Source organism: Zootoca vivipara, chromosome 14 (genome assembly GCF_963506605.1).
Source record: "Zootoca vivipara chromosome 14, rZooViv1.1, whole genome shotgun sequence".
Classification (NCBI taxonomy): domain Eukaryota; kingdom Metazoa; phylum Chordata; class Lepidosauria; order Squamata; family Lacertidae; genus Zootoca; species Zootoca vivipara.
The window spans coordinates 30,677,952-30,696,278 of NC_083289.1; the positions used below are offsets into that span (position 1 = coordinate 30,677,952).

The 18,327-nt window shown below is 45.8% G+C and overlaps 2 protein-coding genes across 8 annotated transcripts in view; one reads left to right on the plus strand and one right to left on the minus strand.

Annotated features, from left to right (window-relative positions):
- The window catches only part of TSC2 (TSC complex subunit 2), a 51,225-nt gene extending 34,526 nt beyond the window's left edge, over positions 1 to 16,699 (minus strand). For 4 of the 5 annotated variants that reach the window (XM_060282948.1, XM_060282947.1, XM_060282946.1 and 1 more), the window contains exons 1-18: positions 16,641 to 16,699; positions 13,758 to 13,921; positions 13,009 to 13,095; positions 12,778 to 12,888; positions 12,502 to 12,646; positions 11,639 to 11,756; positions 11,216 to 11,264; positions 9,495 to 9,620; positions 8,556 to 8,629; positions 7,553 to 7,679; positions 6,409 to 6,552; positions 5,277 to 5,414; positions 4,768 to 4,871; positions 3,438 to 3,519; positions 2,828 to 2,983; positions 1,413 to 1,529; positions 1,179 to 1,301; positions 48 to 154 (exon numbers count right to left, since the gene is read on the minus strand). In XM_060282948.1, coding sequence (XP_060138931.1) covers positions 48 to 154; positions 1,179 to 1,301; positions 1,413 to 1,529; positions 2,828 to 2,983; positions 3,438 to 3,519; positions 4,768 to 4,871; positions 5,277 to 5,414; positions 6,409 to 6,552; positions 7,553 to 7,679; positions 8,556 to 8,629; positions 9,495 to 9,620; positions 11,216 to 11,264; positions 11,639 to 11,756; positions 12,502 to 12,646; positions 12,778 to 12,888; positions 13,009 to 13,095; positions 13,758 to 13,895 — 1,946 coding nt within the window. In that variant the 5' untranslated portion in view covers positions 13,896 to 13,921; positions 16,641 to 16,699. Of the gene's footprint in view, positions 1 to 47; positions 155 to 1,178; positions 1,302 to 1,412; positions 1,530 to 2,827; positions 2,984 to 3,437; positions 3,520 to 4,767; positions 4,872 to 5,276; positions 5,415 to 6,408; positions 6,553 to 7,552; positions 7,680 to 8,555; positions 8,630 to 9,494; positions 9,621 to 11,215; positions 11,265 to 11,638; positions 11,757 to 12,501; positions 12,647 to 12,777; positions 12,889 to 13,008; positions 13,096 to 13,757; positions 13,922 to 16,640 lie in introns of those variants that run through there. The other variant, XM_035130996.2, reaches the window with a different exon arrangement.
- A 128-nt stretch (positions 16,700 to 16,827) lies between these two features.
- NTHL1 (nth like DNA glycosylase 1) overlaps positions 16,828 to 18,327 on the plus strand; it is a 29,568-nt gene continuing 28,068 nt past the window's right edge. For all 3 annotated transcript variants that reach the window (XM_060282562.1, XM_035131768.2, XM_060282563.1), the window contains exons 1-2: positions 16,828 to 16,914; positions 17,856 to 18,118. In XM_060282562.1, the coding sequence (XP_060138545.1) occupies positions 16,863 to 16,914; positions 17,856 to 18,118 (315 nt within the window). In that variant the 5' untranslated portion in view covers positions 16,828 to 16,862. The remainder of the gene's footprint in view (positions 16,915 to 17,855; positions 18,119 to 18,327) is intronic.

An 18,327-nucleotide genomic window follows, 5' to 3' on the forward strand; every position in this document is an offset into this window, starting at 1 on the left:
GCAGAACTACTTTTGGGAAACAGTGGCTACGATCAAACAAAACCTACAAAAAATCACAGAGGCAGTAGGGGCTGAATCTCATGAGCCCTTCTTTGGTAGCCAGGCCCAGTCGGTGGAGGGAGTCGGCCCGAAGGGAGAGCAAGAAGTCAAATACCTAAAAAGAAAGCAAGAAAAAAAATAATTAGCCTAGCATTCTCCACATGCTCCAAGGCAGGTTCAGAGATCTCAATCCAAGCAGTCCTGCAATGTTTCTAAAAGATGGTTGCACTTCAAGCAGCAGGGAGTTCCACAGGAGCAGAAGAGCGACTGAGACATCAGCTCTGCAGGCCAAGGTAGTGAACTGGTGGCCCGTGGGGCCTAAGCTGGTGAAGCAAGCCATTTGCCACAACTCACCAGACAATTTACCACCAGCAGGAGTGGTGAAATCAGTAGCAGCAGCGAGACTTGCAAGGCACTGTATGAGCCGCTGCTCCTCCCCTTTGCCCCTGCCAGCAGGTCAGAGCATTCAAGAAAGAGGAAGGAGCACTTTGGACTGAACCATCCTCTCTGCCAAACCCAGCACAGCAATGGTAGGGGGAAAAAATCAACTGAGCAGAATGTGCAGGGTATAGGAGTCCCTTCCTGGGAGGAATTGCCCATCTCTGGATATCTTCCTCCATCAGACAAAAAAATTAAATCTATTTATTGGTAGGACATAAAGGCATGCCTGGTGTGCTATGGTCCATGGGGGTCACGAAGAGTCGGACACGACTAAACACAAAGGAGAGAGTGTTATCCAAGACTTTTACAGGTAGGGGCTGAGGGGAACGATTATGTGACAGTTGGGGGAAAGCACACTCTGTTAAACACTGAGCTTGGAATTAAGTTCCTCAGAATAATTGGAAAAGGGAGGGGAAAGGTGGGAGAAATTCAGCCCTTACTTGAAAACCACGTGGGTATTGCCTGCTCAAATCTTAGAAGCCAAAGGGAGGGAGGGAGGGAGTACGGTTGGTGAAGAGTGGGCCGGGGGAGATCTCTGTGCCCTGCATCACCTCCATTGCTGCATCTCAGGACTTCTGGAAAGTTAGCAGCAATATCCCCCCACAAGCACCATTTGGAACCAGTTCTCTCCTCCTTGTCATCTTCCCTGCAAGTCCTTTGGTTTGGAGGTGGGACTGAGAGGCGCACATATTCCTCACCTGCAGCCGGATGCTGCTGGCGACTGGGAGGCTGTATCTGTGTTTATAGTGGAGCTGAATGTGGAGGATCAACATCTCATAGACGCGGGTGGCGTGGCTGGGGGGGAAGCTGTAGAGTTTTGTCTGAAAGGAGGAAAGCAAGATGTTGTCAAGAGGAAAGCCAGAATTTATTTATTTTTAAACTAAAAAGCCCAAGAGGAAACCACCCCGGGGCTCAACAACCTGGTCACTTACCTGGAAAATGACCAGGAGGCCCAGGACTGCTGTCTTCACATCTTCTAAAGAAGCAGAGTAAGACAGCAAGTCTCTTTCCTCCAGTTCAGGGGGAGGCAGCAGCGAATGGGAAGCAACCTTTTCAGGGAGAGAGAGCATAGGCAAGCTTTGCAGAAGGCCAAGGCCCACAATTACATAAGGATTACAAAAAAGTGCTAGGATGGCAAGAATAAATACCCCTGGCAACAGCAGAGCTACATAAAGTATACGAAGCAACAAAACCCACATTCATCCCATACATTTAAAGCACTACGATGCCACTGTCATGGCTTCCTACAAAGGATCCTGGGAACTGCAGTTTGTTAATGGTGCTGAGAGCTGTTAGCAGACCTCTCTTCCTCTCCTGGAATGACAATCCTCAAGTGGTTTAGCAATCAATCAATATTCACAGGGAACGCTGGGAATTGCAGCTCGTGGGGGTCTCCGAGTAACTCTCAGCATTCTTAACAAACTACAGCTCCCATAATTCTTTGGGGGAAATCAGGACTGTTTAAAGTAGCATCATAGAGATTTAAATGGTGTGAATGAGGCCTGCATCTCTCTAGAACAGGCATCCCCAAACGGCGGCCCTCCAGATGTTTTGGCCTACAACTCCCATGATCCCTAGCTAAAAGGACCAGTGGTCAGGGAAGATGGGAATTGTAGTCCAAAACATCTGGAGGGCCGAAGTTTGGGGGTGCCTGCTCTAGAAGAAGCAAAATGGTATCTTTGCCTGAACCAACAGGCTGTTTTGGGGGTTTCCATGCTTGTGAACCCAAAAGGAGTTTCATATGTGAGTTTTTAGATCTGATAATAATCAGCTATTTTATAGCTGTTATGTCTCATCCACGAAAACAGGACTGAGATTCCATTTTCATCAAACTTCACATGAATATGCTAACATGTGCTGCAGCATAGCCAAGCTTGGTAGGTGGCTAGCTGTGTCCATAACACCCAGTGACATGCCATCTGGTTCTTCATTTTCAGAGATTTCAGTGGAGTTGCTACCCACACGTCAGGAAATCTTAATACTTTAATATTTGTAGGTTTCATAACCAAGCCATTGTCCTGACGACTATGGAACACAGAAGAAACAAATAATTTGTTGATTAAAGCTTTCTACCCTGATCCAAAACAGAGCACCTGATGATGCCTATTCAAGATTAAACGGCAACGCTCTTTAGATCATTACTCGAAATTGACACACTATCATCCCCACTGTAAAAACACACTCAGATTTGCAAAACCAAACAGGATATTCAAACCAGCAAAGCTCCTTGAGTTCATAGTGGAAATCCCTCCCCAAAGCAAAATTTCTTCCCTTGTCATTGACAGTTCCTGAGACCAGACACAGCTCCTGCTGCCAAAGCCCAGAGCCGAGCTGACAGCTGCCTCACCTTCTCTATGATATCCAGCAAGCTGTTGAAGTGGTGGGTGTTGCAGCCTTCTGCCAGGTCCACCAGCAGCTGGGTGGCCAGTTTGCGGACTTGGTGGTCTTTGTCTTCTTGGATGTGGGCCAGCTGGGAGAGGACCACCATGTTAATCAACTCCTCCTGCAACAGGACAAGACTTTTGTGAGCTGGCTAAGACAGACTCGTCTAAAGAGGCTGGTAAAAGAAAGAGGTGGAACATTGATTTTGACAGTTGTGCTAATACTGTATTGGTAATTTTTCACTGTAGGTTTCTACTGTTTCTGTAAACGTTGGTTGGTTTTAGTTATTAGGATGTTGTCCTAGTGTGAGGAGGTTTTATGCTATTCTCATTTGAAGTTGAAGAGCTATGAAGAATTTTAAATAGTGGCATATTTCACAGGATGAACTTGAACATAGTTGTCATCATGTACATACATAAAATATATTTTTGTAGTTGAAAACTTGGTTTTTTTGTCCTCTGCTGCCATTCTGTTTTCCCATCTTGACAGAGGTTCAAGGAAGTGACCTTCTGCCAGACTTAAACATGTGTCTGACATCATCCAAAGAACATTTCCCAGTGAAAAGGAAAACACACCTCATAAATCTGCCTATTGACGCTCAAGACGAAAGAGAGAACATGCAGAACTTTGATGCGAACAGCACTCCGCGTCTCATTCCTGAGGAGGAAAAAGGGACAATGGTGTTTTCAAAAAGGAGGAGGAGCCTAAATCATCCATCTAAAAACCATTTTATGAACAAGATTCCATCAAATATTAACTCAGTATTTGAATAGTTTTTTCCTGTTGATAGGACCAATTTCTGAAATATGGAATTGATGGAATTCCAAGGAAAGGCAGGTCCACATAACTACCAAAGGCCTTTTACTCAGGGCAGATTTGATGTGCTACCATCTCAACGACCAGGAAATGGAATCTGTGAAGCATGTTCTTTTGTAATTTTCATGCTGCAGCAAGTCAGGGAATGATTGGTCAAACAACCAATTCTATGTTAAATATTTGCGGGGATATAAAATCTCATTGGATGTCACTGATAGTGGCCAGATCTACTGGTGGCAGTGAGAAGAAGAATGCAACTAAGCACCTGAAAATAAAACAGCTATTTGTCAGGGGCTTACCTGAGGTAATCTGTATTTAACTGAGCTGCTGTTACTATGCTGCACTTTTTTGTATTTAATATTTTGGTGAGCTGTATGTTTTATTTCTGGTCTCCTTTTGGATTCCTTGACCATAGCCATAATAAATACTCATGATGAAGACATGAGAAACACTAATAACATTAATGAGTTATAGGAGTAAAATATGTGGAGAAGCCATAATGACATTGTAACCTATTTACCCCATGGTTGTCCTATTTTTATTATCCAAAGCTTCTGGCAAGAAGTATTATCAGAAAGTAAGATCATGGGTAACACTATTGAAGCAATGCCACTAGTAGCTTTATTCCTCTTTGATGGAAGCAACTCAAACTGACTCAACAAGACATGGTAATACATTATATGGTGCTGGTAAGACAATTAATAAGCAAACACTGGAAAAAAGGGTCTGGACTTTCCTTAAACAAGACGATATGCCACTGTCTGGCCAACTGCAGCAGGAAAACCTACTGACAGACTGAAACAAGCCAGAAAGTAACTCTGGTGTAACCTAGTTCACTTTTATCTCACATGTGAACACCTCAATCTTAATTTCAAGACCACCAATATGTGGTTCATTACAGCTGGACAGCCTTAATTGATAGAAGGATGCCTAAACCTGTTGCAAATGTATACCTGTGTTTGGTAGTGTCTGTCCTATTTTTTTATGTAGTATGCTTTTACACGGCTGGGGGGGGGGGAATATTTGCCAATATTGGAAAGTCAAAGATGTGAGGAGAGGAGCCACAGGCAGGAGCTGCAAGGTCCCTACCTGAAGAACCTGTCCATCAGCCCCTGCAGCTTCTGGATCCAGCTGTCCTTCGCAGGGTGGATTGACTGAGCTCGGTAGGTGATCAGGTTCAGAACAGAAGATTCCTTTTAAGCAAAAGGAAAGGCAGGCCAATACTTAAAAAAACATCCAAGTTCAACAAAGTAAGATTGTAAACTGAGGATTACTTATATGTAAAGGGTGAACTGTCAACACTATCTGTTGGTTAAATGGCAGCGGAAGTCCCATGCTCAGTGGCAGAGCATCTGCCTTGCATGCAGGAGGTCCTTGGAGGTCCAGGTAGGGCTGAGAATGGCCCTTGTCTAAAACCAGAGTGGCCCTGCTCACCTGCCCCCAAAAAATCCCCCTGGAGGGCAAACCAGTTCTGGATCCACCCCTCCCCATCCCTTGCATAAGATAAGATTTTAGTTCCCTGTGCCCCTCCGCTGAGTGCTCTTTAAGGAAGTCAGAAGGAAACAACAGGAAATTTCTCAAACATTGCCATGCCTTACAGGTCTCTGATTTGCACATCTCTCCACAAGCTCAAAGTAATGTTTCTTAGAGCCATGGAAGTCATTCTGGTCGCATAGTTCCTCCACAGTGGTCAGCAAGTCATGGACAATGGATTTCAGCTCCTGGCTCTCCAAGGTCTGAAAGGAAGAAAACGCAACTTGATTAGCCCTCGAGAATCTCAATGCAGTCACTTGCAGGCTAAATCAAAACAAAAGAACTTTTATCACACTACATGTGCATCAATTAGGTTACCAATGCTGGAATATCTGTGTTATCAATGACTGTTTCTTGCCAATGGTTCCCTGCCCCACTACAAGTATTAATACAATCATCTCAGCCACGTCACCAATTGGCTACAATAAAAAGGGTGTCTATGTAACATAAGATTTAAGCTCTAATTATCACATTTCATTGTAATTCAACTTCCACCTTACAATTTTCTTCCCCATGTATCTGTCAACTAAAATTTCACTTCATACACATGATGAAGGGGGCTGAGTCCACAAAAGCTTATGTCATTTAAAAAATTGTGATGTCTTTAAGGTGCCACTAGACTCTGAATGTTTTGACTTGGAAGGAAGTGTCAAAGAGTCTCCTATGCCTCTATCCTTTATTGACGCTTGGAAAGACACAGAACAGGCAGGTACAGGCTAGAAATTAAAGAAAGTGAAACCCTTCTCCATTCCTACTCCAATAACTCTGCCATTTTGCACCCCTCCCCCCCAGAACACATACAAAATAGCCTCTTTAAATTCTATTCCATGGTGTTAGAACAACAAACATTGATTCTGTGAGACCTTATGGCTGCAGAGACTGCTATTACAAGGCTGGAAAAATAAGCACTCAACCCAGTCAGGTGAGCGGCATATAAATATCATTATTATTATCACCATCATCACCATCATCTGCTATTCAGCAGTCTGAAGACCATACTGCCCTATCTGTGCTTGACAGTATAGCTTATCATCTTTGCTCTCATTTGGATGCCATTTGGACATATGGACTTTCTAAATTAGTATGTTTAAGTCAGAATATTTTTATTCGTAATGCCAGCTGGCGGTGGTTCTCTTTTTTTCTGTTACATTTACAAAAACAGTATTAAAAATAAAACAAAAGGGGCTTCCCATTTACCTGCAGCTGCTGAAGCAGCCGCTCGATGATATTCAGGAGGATGTCCCAAGTGACTGCCTGGAGGTCCTTCCCATATTTTTTGATCAGCCTTGTGATGGAAAGGACTATTTCATAAGACACAATGGTATTCGGACTCGTCATGGCCTGGAAGGGGGAGAGAAAGCCTCAAGTAAGGAACTGACATATCGGGAACACCTGAATGACAGAGGGCTCATTTGCTGGTTCTACTGGGATAGGACACTTCAAGAAGGAAGCACCCAGAATAGTATGTTAGGTGCCACACAACTGGAGTGGTCAGAAGGGAGATCAAGGTTTCCTTGGAGACCTCCCAAGTGATTTGTAGAACAGAAACGGTTTCCAATTCCCAACAGTTGTAACAATAGCAACAACAAAAAGTATTTCCCCCCCCCTTCTAAATTAGTCTGCTGAAATCGGGAAAGCTTGGGTTCCACCACACTTTGCAATTCTATGTCCGCCTTCCTTAGCCATGATTTTGCACCTGGTTTTAGGTGATGCACTTCATGGCTTAAAGTGAAAAGGTAGATTCTACTAGCTATGCAACCCTGCCATCCAAAACTAATGACGCGTGTGGAAAAACTGCCAGAGAGACTTCAGGTACACAAGCAAGATCAGAAAGTGCAGGCTGCTACTCAGGAGTAAAGAAAGGAACTTCTGAGCCCTGACAAACTCACTATACAGACAATTTGCAGCCAAAAACGAAAAGGCTGTAAGTGGTGCAACTGAACCATGCTGAACGGCAGTGTAGTCACAGATGAAATAGCAGGCTGTGAGTGCAGGTATCTTTGGCTTCTTCCAACACACCTCCGCCCTTGCTGCTTGTGAAGCTTTCTTATAGCAAGAGAAACAGCAAACTTTTCAACCGTTATGGAGAGGGGCTTCAGCTCAGTAGCCCATAGGTTCCCTCTGATTTCGCGTTCCCCAATATTTGTTTATTGCATTTTATCCTTTCTTTGAGGAGCATTGTACATGGATCCTCTCACAACAACCCTATTAGGTAGGTTAGTCTAAGAGGCAGTAATAAGCCTAAGGTCACCCAGCAAACTTCACACCTGAGCCAGGATTTTAATCTAAACCTCCACCATCTATCACCTACATGACCCTGGTTCGAAGGGCTCAGAATTACCTTCAGAAAGGAGGGCAGCACTGAAGTTGGCGAATTCCTGAGTGACTGCAGCCTGTGCGCTCCCCACAAGGCCATGCCCACGAAAAACACAGCCCCTCTCAGCAGTGCGGCATCTACCATGTAGGTCCTGCAAAGACGGGAATTTTGACCACAATTAGTGGGTCTCAGGCTTCGGCTTCAGGATCTTCCTTAAATCAGTAGTAGTGGGAAAGGGGGAGGGGGGAGGGAGGGGGGCCCGCCCAGAGCCATCATTCTTTTTTTTCTCCTATCAGCACAAGTCCACTCCTCCCAACCTCCTTGCGGTGCACATCTGGCCCTATGGGGGTCAGTGTCACCTGGATTTCTAAAACTTCAAAAGTGATGACAATATACAGGCAACTCCCCATTTACGCGCATTCAAGTCATACATGGTCGTGCATCGCTGCAAACCTGCAAGTTTTGCAAAAACGGCCCTAAAAGAGTGAATAAACAGCAGAAATGGTGCGAACACAGCATCTAGCAATCCCACAAGCCTTTGCAAGTGCAAACCCAGGAGCCCTTGCACCGACCTGAGGCCTACGGAGAGTTTGAGTAAGGAGGTTTGGAGGGAGTGATTGTGGCGTTTGCAGGATTTTTCAACTGTGTTCCCAATACACGTGATTTCACTTAAACGTGCAGTGCCTCGGATTATAACCCCTGTGTAAATAGGGAGTTGCCTGTAGTAGGACTTGGGGGGGGGAATATCAAGAGCTCATGCTCTTCTCTGTGTCTGGATAGCTGCTAAGACAGCCCTATCCAAGCCTTGCTCAGGAACTGCCACTGAGCATTGGTCTCAAAGCATTCCATGCAAAGCTTGCAAGTCCAGCTGCCTGCTCTGGGATGTCAAGAGTGGGGCTAAGCCCTGTACCCCTACAATCTTTCGGGCAGCATTAAAGTAGTTCTCTTGTACCAGTGCGGCACCCAACTTTGTGCTTGCTCCCAGCCCCAGGGAAAGCAGAGGTTTCAGCAGGCGGCACAGATGTACCTGTCCTCCATGATCCGGCACATGTTGTAAATGGCACTGTGCCCCAAGTGAGTTCCTAACAGATTGCGCATGAGCTGAAGGACAAACAGAAGCATGTTGTTAAACGGAAGCAAAGCCCTCAGAATTCTGCACACGCACATACATGCACACACACACAAACTGACAAAAAAAGAGAAATGCACAAAATTTATGCACTGAAAAAATATGGAAAGTGCAAAGTCTGGTACAAAACCCTGCAGTACGAATAAGGAAACTATACAAGATTTAAACAATTCTAGTTGCAAGATATTGAATCATCAAGTTTAACAGTTTGGAAAAGATAATGCAAGAATGATCTTGGTGCAAAACGCCACCTTTGGTTTTTCAGCACAGTGAATGCATGCAGAAGCCTTGGGGGTAGCTGGACCAGTTACTGACCTCCTGGTGTTGGACTAGATAACCCTTGGGGTCCCTTCCAACTATGCAATTCAGTGATTCTATGCTTCTGTGACTCAACAGTAGGCAGAAGTTTCTGATGCTAAGAACCGTTGAAACAGTGGAGCAGACTACCTGGGAAGGTGGTGGACTCTCCTTCACTGGAGGTTTTAAAGAAAGATCTGATCGCCATCTCCCAAGCATTCTTTAGCTGTGATTCCTGCATTGCAGGGGGTTGGGCCAGATGACCCCTGGGGGTGCCTTCCAACTCTACAGTTCTATGAATCTATTCTATTATTATGTGTGCAAAGATGGTGCTCTACCCACTCAGATACAGTCCTTCCCTGATCAAGTGGCAGGTGCTGGGAAAGTGCTCCTGGATGAGACACTGGACAGCTGCCAGCAGCCAACCAACCAGAGGAGAATGCCCTGGCCTACGTGGCTAAATAGCTTCCTATATTCAGCCTTTTCTCCCCCAGGACCACTGAACTGCCATCTACCCAGAGTACTGGCAAGATAACAGACCTTCCAGCAAGGCTCACAGAGTTCCTTCACATTGATCGTCCGGCACAAGGTGATTATGAAGACTGGGAGGGTTTCCGAAGGCAAGCAGTTGTAGCAGACCACGGCGTCAAGGACCTGCAGGGAAACCTGAGAAGGGAGAAAAGGAATGTGATTGCCTTGGAATTGTATCATCAATCTTATTTATTTCAGGTACTTTTAAACACTTAATTTTCAGGATTTCCAAATGAAACACATGAAGTACTTTTTAAAAAGAAATACAAAGAACAAGAACAATTAAAATTCACTTTTTTAAAAATGCACTTATATCTCTCTTTTTTCCCCCTCTGATGAGCTTTAAGTACAGTGGTACCTCGGTTTATGAACACAATTGGTTCCAGAAGTCTGTTCATAAACTGAAGCATTCATAAACTGAAGCGAACTTTCCCATTGAAAGTAATGGAAAGTGGATTAATCTGTTCGAGACGGTCCGTGGAGTACTTAAACTGAAGCGCTCATAAACTGAAGCGAACTTTCCCATTGAAAGTAATGGAAAGTGAATTAATCCATCCCAGATGGGTCCGCGGGGTACTCAACCTGAAGCGTACTTAACCCGAAGTATGGGTGTAATTGGTTCCAGAAGTCTGTTCATAAACTGAAGCGTTCATAAACTGAAGCGAATTTTCCCATTGAAAGTAATGGAAAGTGAATTAATCCGTTCCAGATGGGTCTGCGGCGTTCGTAAACCAAAAATTCGTGAACCGAGGTGTTCATAAACTGAGGTTCCACTGTAGTGTACATGGTCCTCCTACTCCTCAGTTCATCCCCACAAGTTAAAGGTAAAGTACCCCTGGATGGTTAAGTCCAGTCAAAGGCAACTATTGGGTGTGGCGCTCATCTGGCTTTCAGGCCAAGGGAGCCGGTGTTTGTCCACAGACAGCTTTCCAGGTCATGTGGCCAGCATGACTAAACTGCTTCTGGTACAACGGAACACCGCACAGAAACGCTGTTTACCTTCCCGCCACAGTGGTACCTATTTATCTACTTGCACTGGTATGCTTTTGAACCGCTAGGTTGGCAGAAGCTGGGACAGAGCAACGGGAGCTCACCCTGTAGCACGGGTTCAAACTGCCGATCTTCCGATTGGCAAGCCCAGAAGGCTCAGTGGTTTATACCACAGTGCCACCCGCATCTCTAATCCCCACAACAACAGGCTAGGCTGTGGTAGGCTAGGTGAGAGGCAGTGACTGAGCTCAAGGTCAGTCAGTGAGCTTCCTGGCAGAACGGGGATTTGAACCCTGGTCTCTCAGGTCCTAGCCCAACACCCTAACCACTTTACCACGCGGGCTCTCAAACAGACAGAAACAGAGAACTACATTTACATGCCTGCTGAACCAGGAAAATCTTAGTCATGCATCTGAAGTCCAGCAGCGAGGGGATATCTCTAATTTCAGTAGGAAGAGAGTTCCACAGCTGAGATTTTACAGTCCAGCTTCAACTCTGTCCCAAACCACACCCCCACTGCTAATAATCAAGAGAAGGGGAATATTGTTTCCACTTGAGACAACAAACAACAAATTAACAGAATAAGTTGGTTCCAGGGAGGGATTGTTGAGAGAGAAAGGTTTGACATCCCAGAGGATTCTGGAGGGAATTCCAGCCATGGGATTGCACCAAAAATATTGCTCTCCTCTTTATAATGACACTTTGTCCTAACACCCATAATATTACACATAACTACTGACCTCAATGTCAACTGCAGAAGATGTCTGAATGCACAAGAGGCAAATCATGCTGTAGGAAAGAAAAACATAAAAATAAAAATCTATCCCTCCAGGGCAAAATTTCTAAATCTACGTGCTCAACCCTACCAGGAAGCCCCCATCCCAGAGATACAAGAGCTGGTTGCTCTGTCCGAATTCTCCTTTATCATCATGCACTTATGATTAGGCACATAGGAAGCTGCCTTCTACCTAGTCAGACCATTGGTCCATCTAGCTCAGTATCATCAGCACTTATTGGCAGCAGCAATCCAAGGTTTCAGGCAGGGGTCTTTCCCAGCCCTACCTAGAGATGAAAATATGGAGTCCTCATGGAGGTCAGACTGCCAATTTAACCCTCAAACAGGGTTTCTTAGAACCAAGAGAGGGTTTAAAGATTAGCCTTACTTGACCATGTCAGCGATATATTCATCCAAGTAGCAGCTATTGAACTTGACTAGGTTGACCAGCACCAGCAGGAACTCTGAAGTCAAACCAATATCCATCCACTGAAGGACAAATTCAGCTGAAGGAGAAGAAAAGAGGAATGCAGCCTGGAAACAAAATCACTGCAAATTAACTTGTTTTCAACTTGCTGAAACACCTCCTGTTTTCTGAACCCCAGGTGGTGTTTCACAGCCATGACAGATGTACCTCTCGTGCTTCTGCCTGACCCATCCAGATATTCACCAGATATGTCTTATTGCAGGGACATCAGAACCGCCTTGCTAGACCAGGTCAAAGGTACTTCTGGGTTAGCATTCTGCTTCCACTAGTGAGCAGCCAAGACTCCTGGGAAGTCCTCAAGCATGAAGGAAATACCACCAGCCCACCCATAGAGGAGACCTATGTTGCTGTATTTATTTCATTGACCTTTAAACCTGCCTCTGTGTCAAACTATGTATGATTCAGATCTGGGATTCATTATTAGGGGGTTAACTTACAGGAACATAGGAAGCTGCCTTATACCAAGTCGAGCCATTGGTTCCTTTTATTCAGTCTTGTCCATCTAGCTCAGTCTTGCTGACACTGACTGGCAGCAGCTCTCCAGGGTTGCAGACACTCCTAGCCCTATGTAGAAGTTCAGTTCAGTGACTGAACCGGGAACCTTCTACATGCAAAGCATATTAACTAATAATATTTTTTTGTATAGCACAAGTAAATTGAATGTTCCATTATTATGAAACTAAGACACATTGCAGGTTTTGGTCACTCTCCTCTCTGAGCAAGAATTTGCCATGATTAAATTAGTGGCTAAAAAGGGGACATACCCAAATTTTCTTCCAAATACGTTACGCATTTTCCGTTATCCGTAAGAGCCTTGAACACTTCAAGCCGTTCGTGCATGTCTTCATTAGAAGGATAATCTTTAATCACTTTGAAAAAGTGAGCTCGGAGGATACCGAGCCCCTCGCCCTAAAAGATGAGAGGAGTGGCTTCTTGACAAATTGTGGCTACTGGAATTTGGAAATCATGTTTTCTGCTAGTCCATAGTGCCATTCACAGTGTCTAGGTTCTGCATGCCTCAGGTGCACTCTGTGTCTTACCTGCCCTTGAATAATTGCCTTCAGGAGGTGGAGCACAGCATGCCTGGCTTCAGCTGGTCGGTCGGGCTGCAGCATATCAGCAACCACTTTCCAGATGGCTTCCACTGCATGCTGAAGGCACAGAAAACTCCAGGTTACCCCCCGCATTCACACCTCACTGTCCATGGTGGGGAAGGGGCATTTTGGTGTAACCTCCTTATATATTCATCAGTTTTCTGCCCATGTACTCACTTCTTCAAACTTTCTAGTTTTTGCTACCTCGCAGATTTGACCGATTGCTCTTATCCGATTGTTCAAGCCAGATTCTACGCTCAGTTCCTGAAAGGAAAAGAAGGCAGCTTTAAACCATCACAGGTTGCTTGCAGCTTGATTAACCTCACAGCTAAAATGCTGTTCTGAGCCCCACAAGCAAGGACAGGGTAAAAAAATGTGATTAATACCTAAACTAATTTGCTTTTGATTTAAGATGTGTATGTGCTTTCTCAATGGCAACACTGAGCTCAAATAAAACAATTCCTCTGCTTTTGTGATCTCTTCTTGTGTGGGGTCATGGCCAATGATCAGCATATTGTCGCCATACAAAGAGACTGCCAGAACTCTCAACAGCAAGCAAACAGATGGCACTGATCATAATTTACAGGTAGATAAATGCAGTGTCATCAAAAAGAGCCAGTAAGAGGCTACTGGAGTGCTTTAGATAAAATACCACCTTCCAGCATGGGTGAAGCTAACACTTTGGATGTAGCCCCCACCTTATCTTGGACTCAGCCTCCATTTGAGCTTTTTGTTAGCCTTGCCTCAACTGGTCTAGCACCCAGCCTGAGCCCTGCCTAGCTCTGTACCCATCCTTGGGCTTGCCACACCATAGAACAGGACACTGCCTCTCTGCCTCCTGTGTTTAACCTGCTTAGGTAGCCTTTGCCCTCTTTTAATTTCCAGATACTGATGTAAATCAGGCATCCGGTATATCCGTGTGTTACCTTGAGTATTTCTGCTGTGATAATAAATTCTGTTTGCTTTCCTTCCGATGACTTGGAATTGGATTTGGAATTCCCAAGTCCTAAGAGATTCTTGAACTTCTCCTTTAGGCCAGGATCTTTGCTTTGTGGCTTTGCCATCGTTAACTAAGAAAGAATCAAGGAACCTGTGCAAGTAGAAGACAGAGGATGGCACCATCAGCAGAACACAGTCAAAAGCCTCACATTTCTTCATATAGTTAGTGCAACACAGATGCTCCATAGGTACACAGCGTGTGCCATAAAAGCAGAGGTTGCCCCTTCCACTCCTTGAAGACAGTGTCATGTGTGCATCCAATAGAATGCATAAGCTGCTCCAAGAGCTCACTGGGTGTAGTTCCACATGCTCATCAAAGCACCTGCTAAGCACTGGATCGGAGCCTCATGTGACAGAGACTGCAAAGCCAGAGTAAATCATCCATTTATATTATGAGCATATCATATTTGGAGTGGTAGAGCATTTGCTTTGCACACAGAAATTCCCAGGTTCAATCCTTGGCTTTTCTAGGTAGAGCTGGGAAATAGCCCCTCCCAGAAATCCTGAAAGCCGCTGCCAGTCAGTATTCTGAGCTAGACTCAGGATCTGACTCAGTATAAGGCAACTTCCTATGTACCCCCCAGAGAGTGAGTGTGGCATAGCAGTTAAAAGTGTTGTACTTGGGAGCCTCTGGTTCAATTCTCTCCTCAAGCACTGAAACTCACTGGGTGACTTTCAACCAGTGATTCTGTCTCTCCGCCCAACCTACCTCACAAGGTTGTTGGGGAAAATAAGATGCAGGGCAGCGGGTGTACGTTGCCTTAGGCTCTTTGGAGGAAAGATAATATATAAATTTAATAAGATTCATAAACCATCTTCCAATTGAAATAGGAACAAAGTGACATGGTAAAACAGGCATATTCACTATAACAAAATCAAATGCCCCTGTCACAATAAATTTGTTGGTCTTTGGGGACAGGAGGGAGGCTATGCAAACCAAAGTCATAGAATCACAAAACTGTAGAACTGGAAGGGGTCCCAAGGGTCATCTTTCTCAACCCCCTGCAATGCAGTAATCACAGCTAAATAATCAGATGGTCATCCAACTTCTGTGTAAAAACCTCTAATGACGGAGAGTCCACCACCTCCTGAGATCATCTGTTCCATTGTCAAACAGCTCTCTTTTCTTTTAATAGATGGGGTGTTAGGAGAGGGACAGTACCTCTGGTGGAAGACACGCCATGATTCTTCTGAGGTAGTTTGTCCACCTTTGGTCCCCAACCTGCACTCACCTGTGGCTCCTAGAAGCTGTCAGCATGCAACAGTGGCCACACCCCAGGAATGGCTTTGACTGCCCAGCTTAACCAGGTGAGGGTAACCCATGAGTCTCGAACCCTCGATGAGTTAGGGACTTTCCCTGCATACAAAGACAGGCTCTGGTGGATTGACCAGACAAGACCAACTGTGGGTCCAATTGTCAAAAATGTGGTTTCTACACATGCTGTAGTGACAGAAGTGAGGGGCAGATGGGGCTCATCAACCTGGGAAGGTAGCCCAATTAGGAGAAAGAAAACTCTGATTCTAAACCTCCACTGCCTTGTGGGATAACTTTGAGAGAAGAAAAGGCTAAGGAGTAAACCCTACATAAAACCAGAGTGGAGTCCCTAAGACGCCTTGTACACCTGCTCCTGGCAACTCCTGCAGCCAAGGTAGTGCCAAACATATTGCTCTGCTTTCCTTTGGACTACATCAGCGAGAAAGAGAAGGGGGTCTTGCCATCTGGGCAGCCCAGGACTTCCATACACACTGCCCAGACTTGGGGCCAGGGGAGGTCACTTCAGTGCTGCTAATGCAGCGGTTTGACTTCACCTCTGGAGGTGCCCTCCATTGTCTCTCAAGACAGATGCCTACTACTACTACTAGATGCCTACTATTACTACTACTATTACAGATTTTATTGAAACAGCTCTTATTTCATTTATTGTAGTTATCTTGAGTATTTTCCCACTATGCTACTTCCAACATAAAAGTGCTTTACAGTTCTTGTCCTCGCCACAACCCCCTGAAGCAGGTTATACAGCTACATCCACTTCACCAGAGCACCTTGGCTGGTCCAAATATCTCAGTGCCACTACAAGACTCTTAACAGAAGACTAGCAGGAGGGCCACCATTCCGAAAGTTGTTTCCATGCACAACAAATTCTGCAGAACTCAGTGTCACAATGGTATAATGCATTGCTTGCTAGCAGCACACGCACCTCTCTAAAACTGGCCTGCAAGTTAAAAGATTGCAAAACACATGCATAGATTTGCTCCTATCATGCTCACAGCGGTAAGACAAACCCAGGACATCACTGGGAATCTTGGTGACACCACCACCACCTCTGTCTTTGCAGAAGCTAATTCATTATTTGTCTCTACAAAACACCCTCATGCCACAGCTGTTGTTACACGTTTCAAACCATTTCCGTTAAGCCTTTTCCAATCAATGCAGCCAAAGGAAGCCGCACATGGGTCTAAGCCGCACCCCAAAACCTTTATCGTCACAACAGCCCGATGAGGGTGTCCAGGCTGTCCCCACAGACAACACAACTTTGCAACCATCCAGGCATTACATGTTTACATATTTATTTACATCCTAGCTTCCCTCCAAGGAGCAATAGGCAGGACGTGCACACAGTCTCTATCCTCCCCGACAAAAAAAATTATACCCTCACAACCACCCTGTGAGGTAGGCCAGGTGGGGAGAAAGTCAGTGGGGGGAGGGCAAGAGGCTTGCTGCTCCCTCCTTCCCATCCCCCAATTCGCTCCAGAGCCCCCAGCACCTTGTTATCCCCATGACACCCATTGCTCCCAGTGAGGCTACTCACCTCCTATGCTCCTAGCCCCCCACATAAACACATACACTCCGAAACCCACCCCCCGTCCCACTCGCCGCCGCCGCCGCCTCCTCCTCAGCCCATAGACCCCGCCCCCTTCCACCGGAAACGCGGGTCCACTTCCGGCTTGGTGTGCGAGGCAGAGACGGTGAAAGCGCCGGCGGCCGCCGCGGGGCATTGTGGGGCTTGTAGTTCTGGGCTGCAGGCGGAGGCATGTGCGCGAGTCGCGGGGTCTCCACCCGGCTGCAGCTGAGCAAAAGGAGAGGTCAGACTCGGCAAGGGGGTGCGGGGAGGCTTCTTGGCTCTGGGAGCAAGAGCCAGGGGGCGTGGGCTGAGCCCCCTGAGACCTATATTGAGTCAGAGCATTGGACTACCTAGCGTAGTTTTGCCTACAGGAATTGGCAGCAATGGCTCTCTAGGGTTTTAGGCGGGGAACTTTTACGCCCCCCCCCCGTCCTATCTGCAGGTGCTGCTGGGGATTGATGCTGGGACCTTCTGCATGCAAAGCACAGACCCTCCAAGTGTCTCTCTTTTCCAGGGACGTCCCTGATTTAGAGAAGCCGTCCCGGTTTCTGATTTGATCCTGGAATGTACCACTTTTCCTTAGGATGTCCCTATTTTCATTGGAGAAATGTTGGAGGATATGGAGTTATCCGACCCCCGAGCCGTCTGAAGGCAATTCTGTATAGGGAAGGGTTTTTTTAATGTTTAATGTCTTACTGTGTTTTTATATATGTTGGAAGCTGACCAGAGTGGCTAGGGCAACCCAGTAAAATGTGTGGGGTATAAATAGTAAAATTATCGTTATGAAATGGGACGTCTATTTTCATCGGAGAAATGTTGGAGAGTATGAAAGCAGGTGCTCTGCCACTGAGCTGCATCCATTGGTGGTTCCAGACAAGGGGTTTTTCTTCCAGCTGCACTTGGAGATGCCATTGAGGATTAAATTTGGGGCCTTCTGTGCTCAAAGCAAATGCTCTACCAAAGGTGGGAAGGTGGCTTTGTGCATGCAATTGGTATAGCATGAGACACTTAATCTCTGGGTCGTGGGTTTGAGCCACTGTGAGCTATTGGGAAAACAGATGGGATATAAATGCAATCAATCAGAACCAGCACCTTGAACTTAGCCTGGTAGCTAAATCGTATCCAATGGCAATTTAAACTTCACTGCAGTTCTATATTCTCTCCCTCTGTTTTTTTTGCAAGGGGGAGAAGGATGTGTTCCTGCACTGAGTGAAACCTTCTGCACGAAGATCCACCAAAAGCAGAAGACAGTCAGTGTTGCCTATGACTCTCCCGGAGGAAATGGTTTGGGCAAGACAAACGAAGCAGAGGGCAAGAAGCAGAAGTGGGCACCCAAAAACTGGGAGCAGCAGCTGAGCAACATCCGGGAAATGAGGAAGGAGAGAGATGCCCCTGTGGACCAGATGGGTGCTGGGAAATGCTTTGACAGTGATGCTCCTCCAGAGGTGAGGAGAGAGACCTGGAGCTCGAATGAGCTGAACTGCACATATTTAGGAGCAGGAAGGATCTTGGCAGGTTGCATTGTCTGCCTTCCTGCCCTCATAGAGCAGGACTGGGCAGCAGGTAGAGGTTGAGATCTGTTTGTAGAACAGATCTGGTTTTAACAATGATAACATGGTTTTTCCCACCTGAAGCTAGGAAAGCTAACCACTCA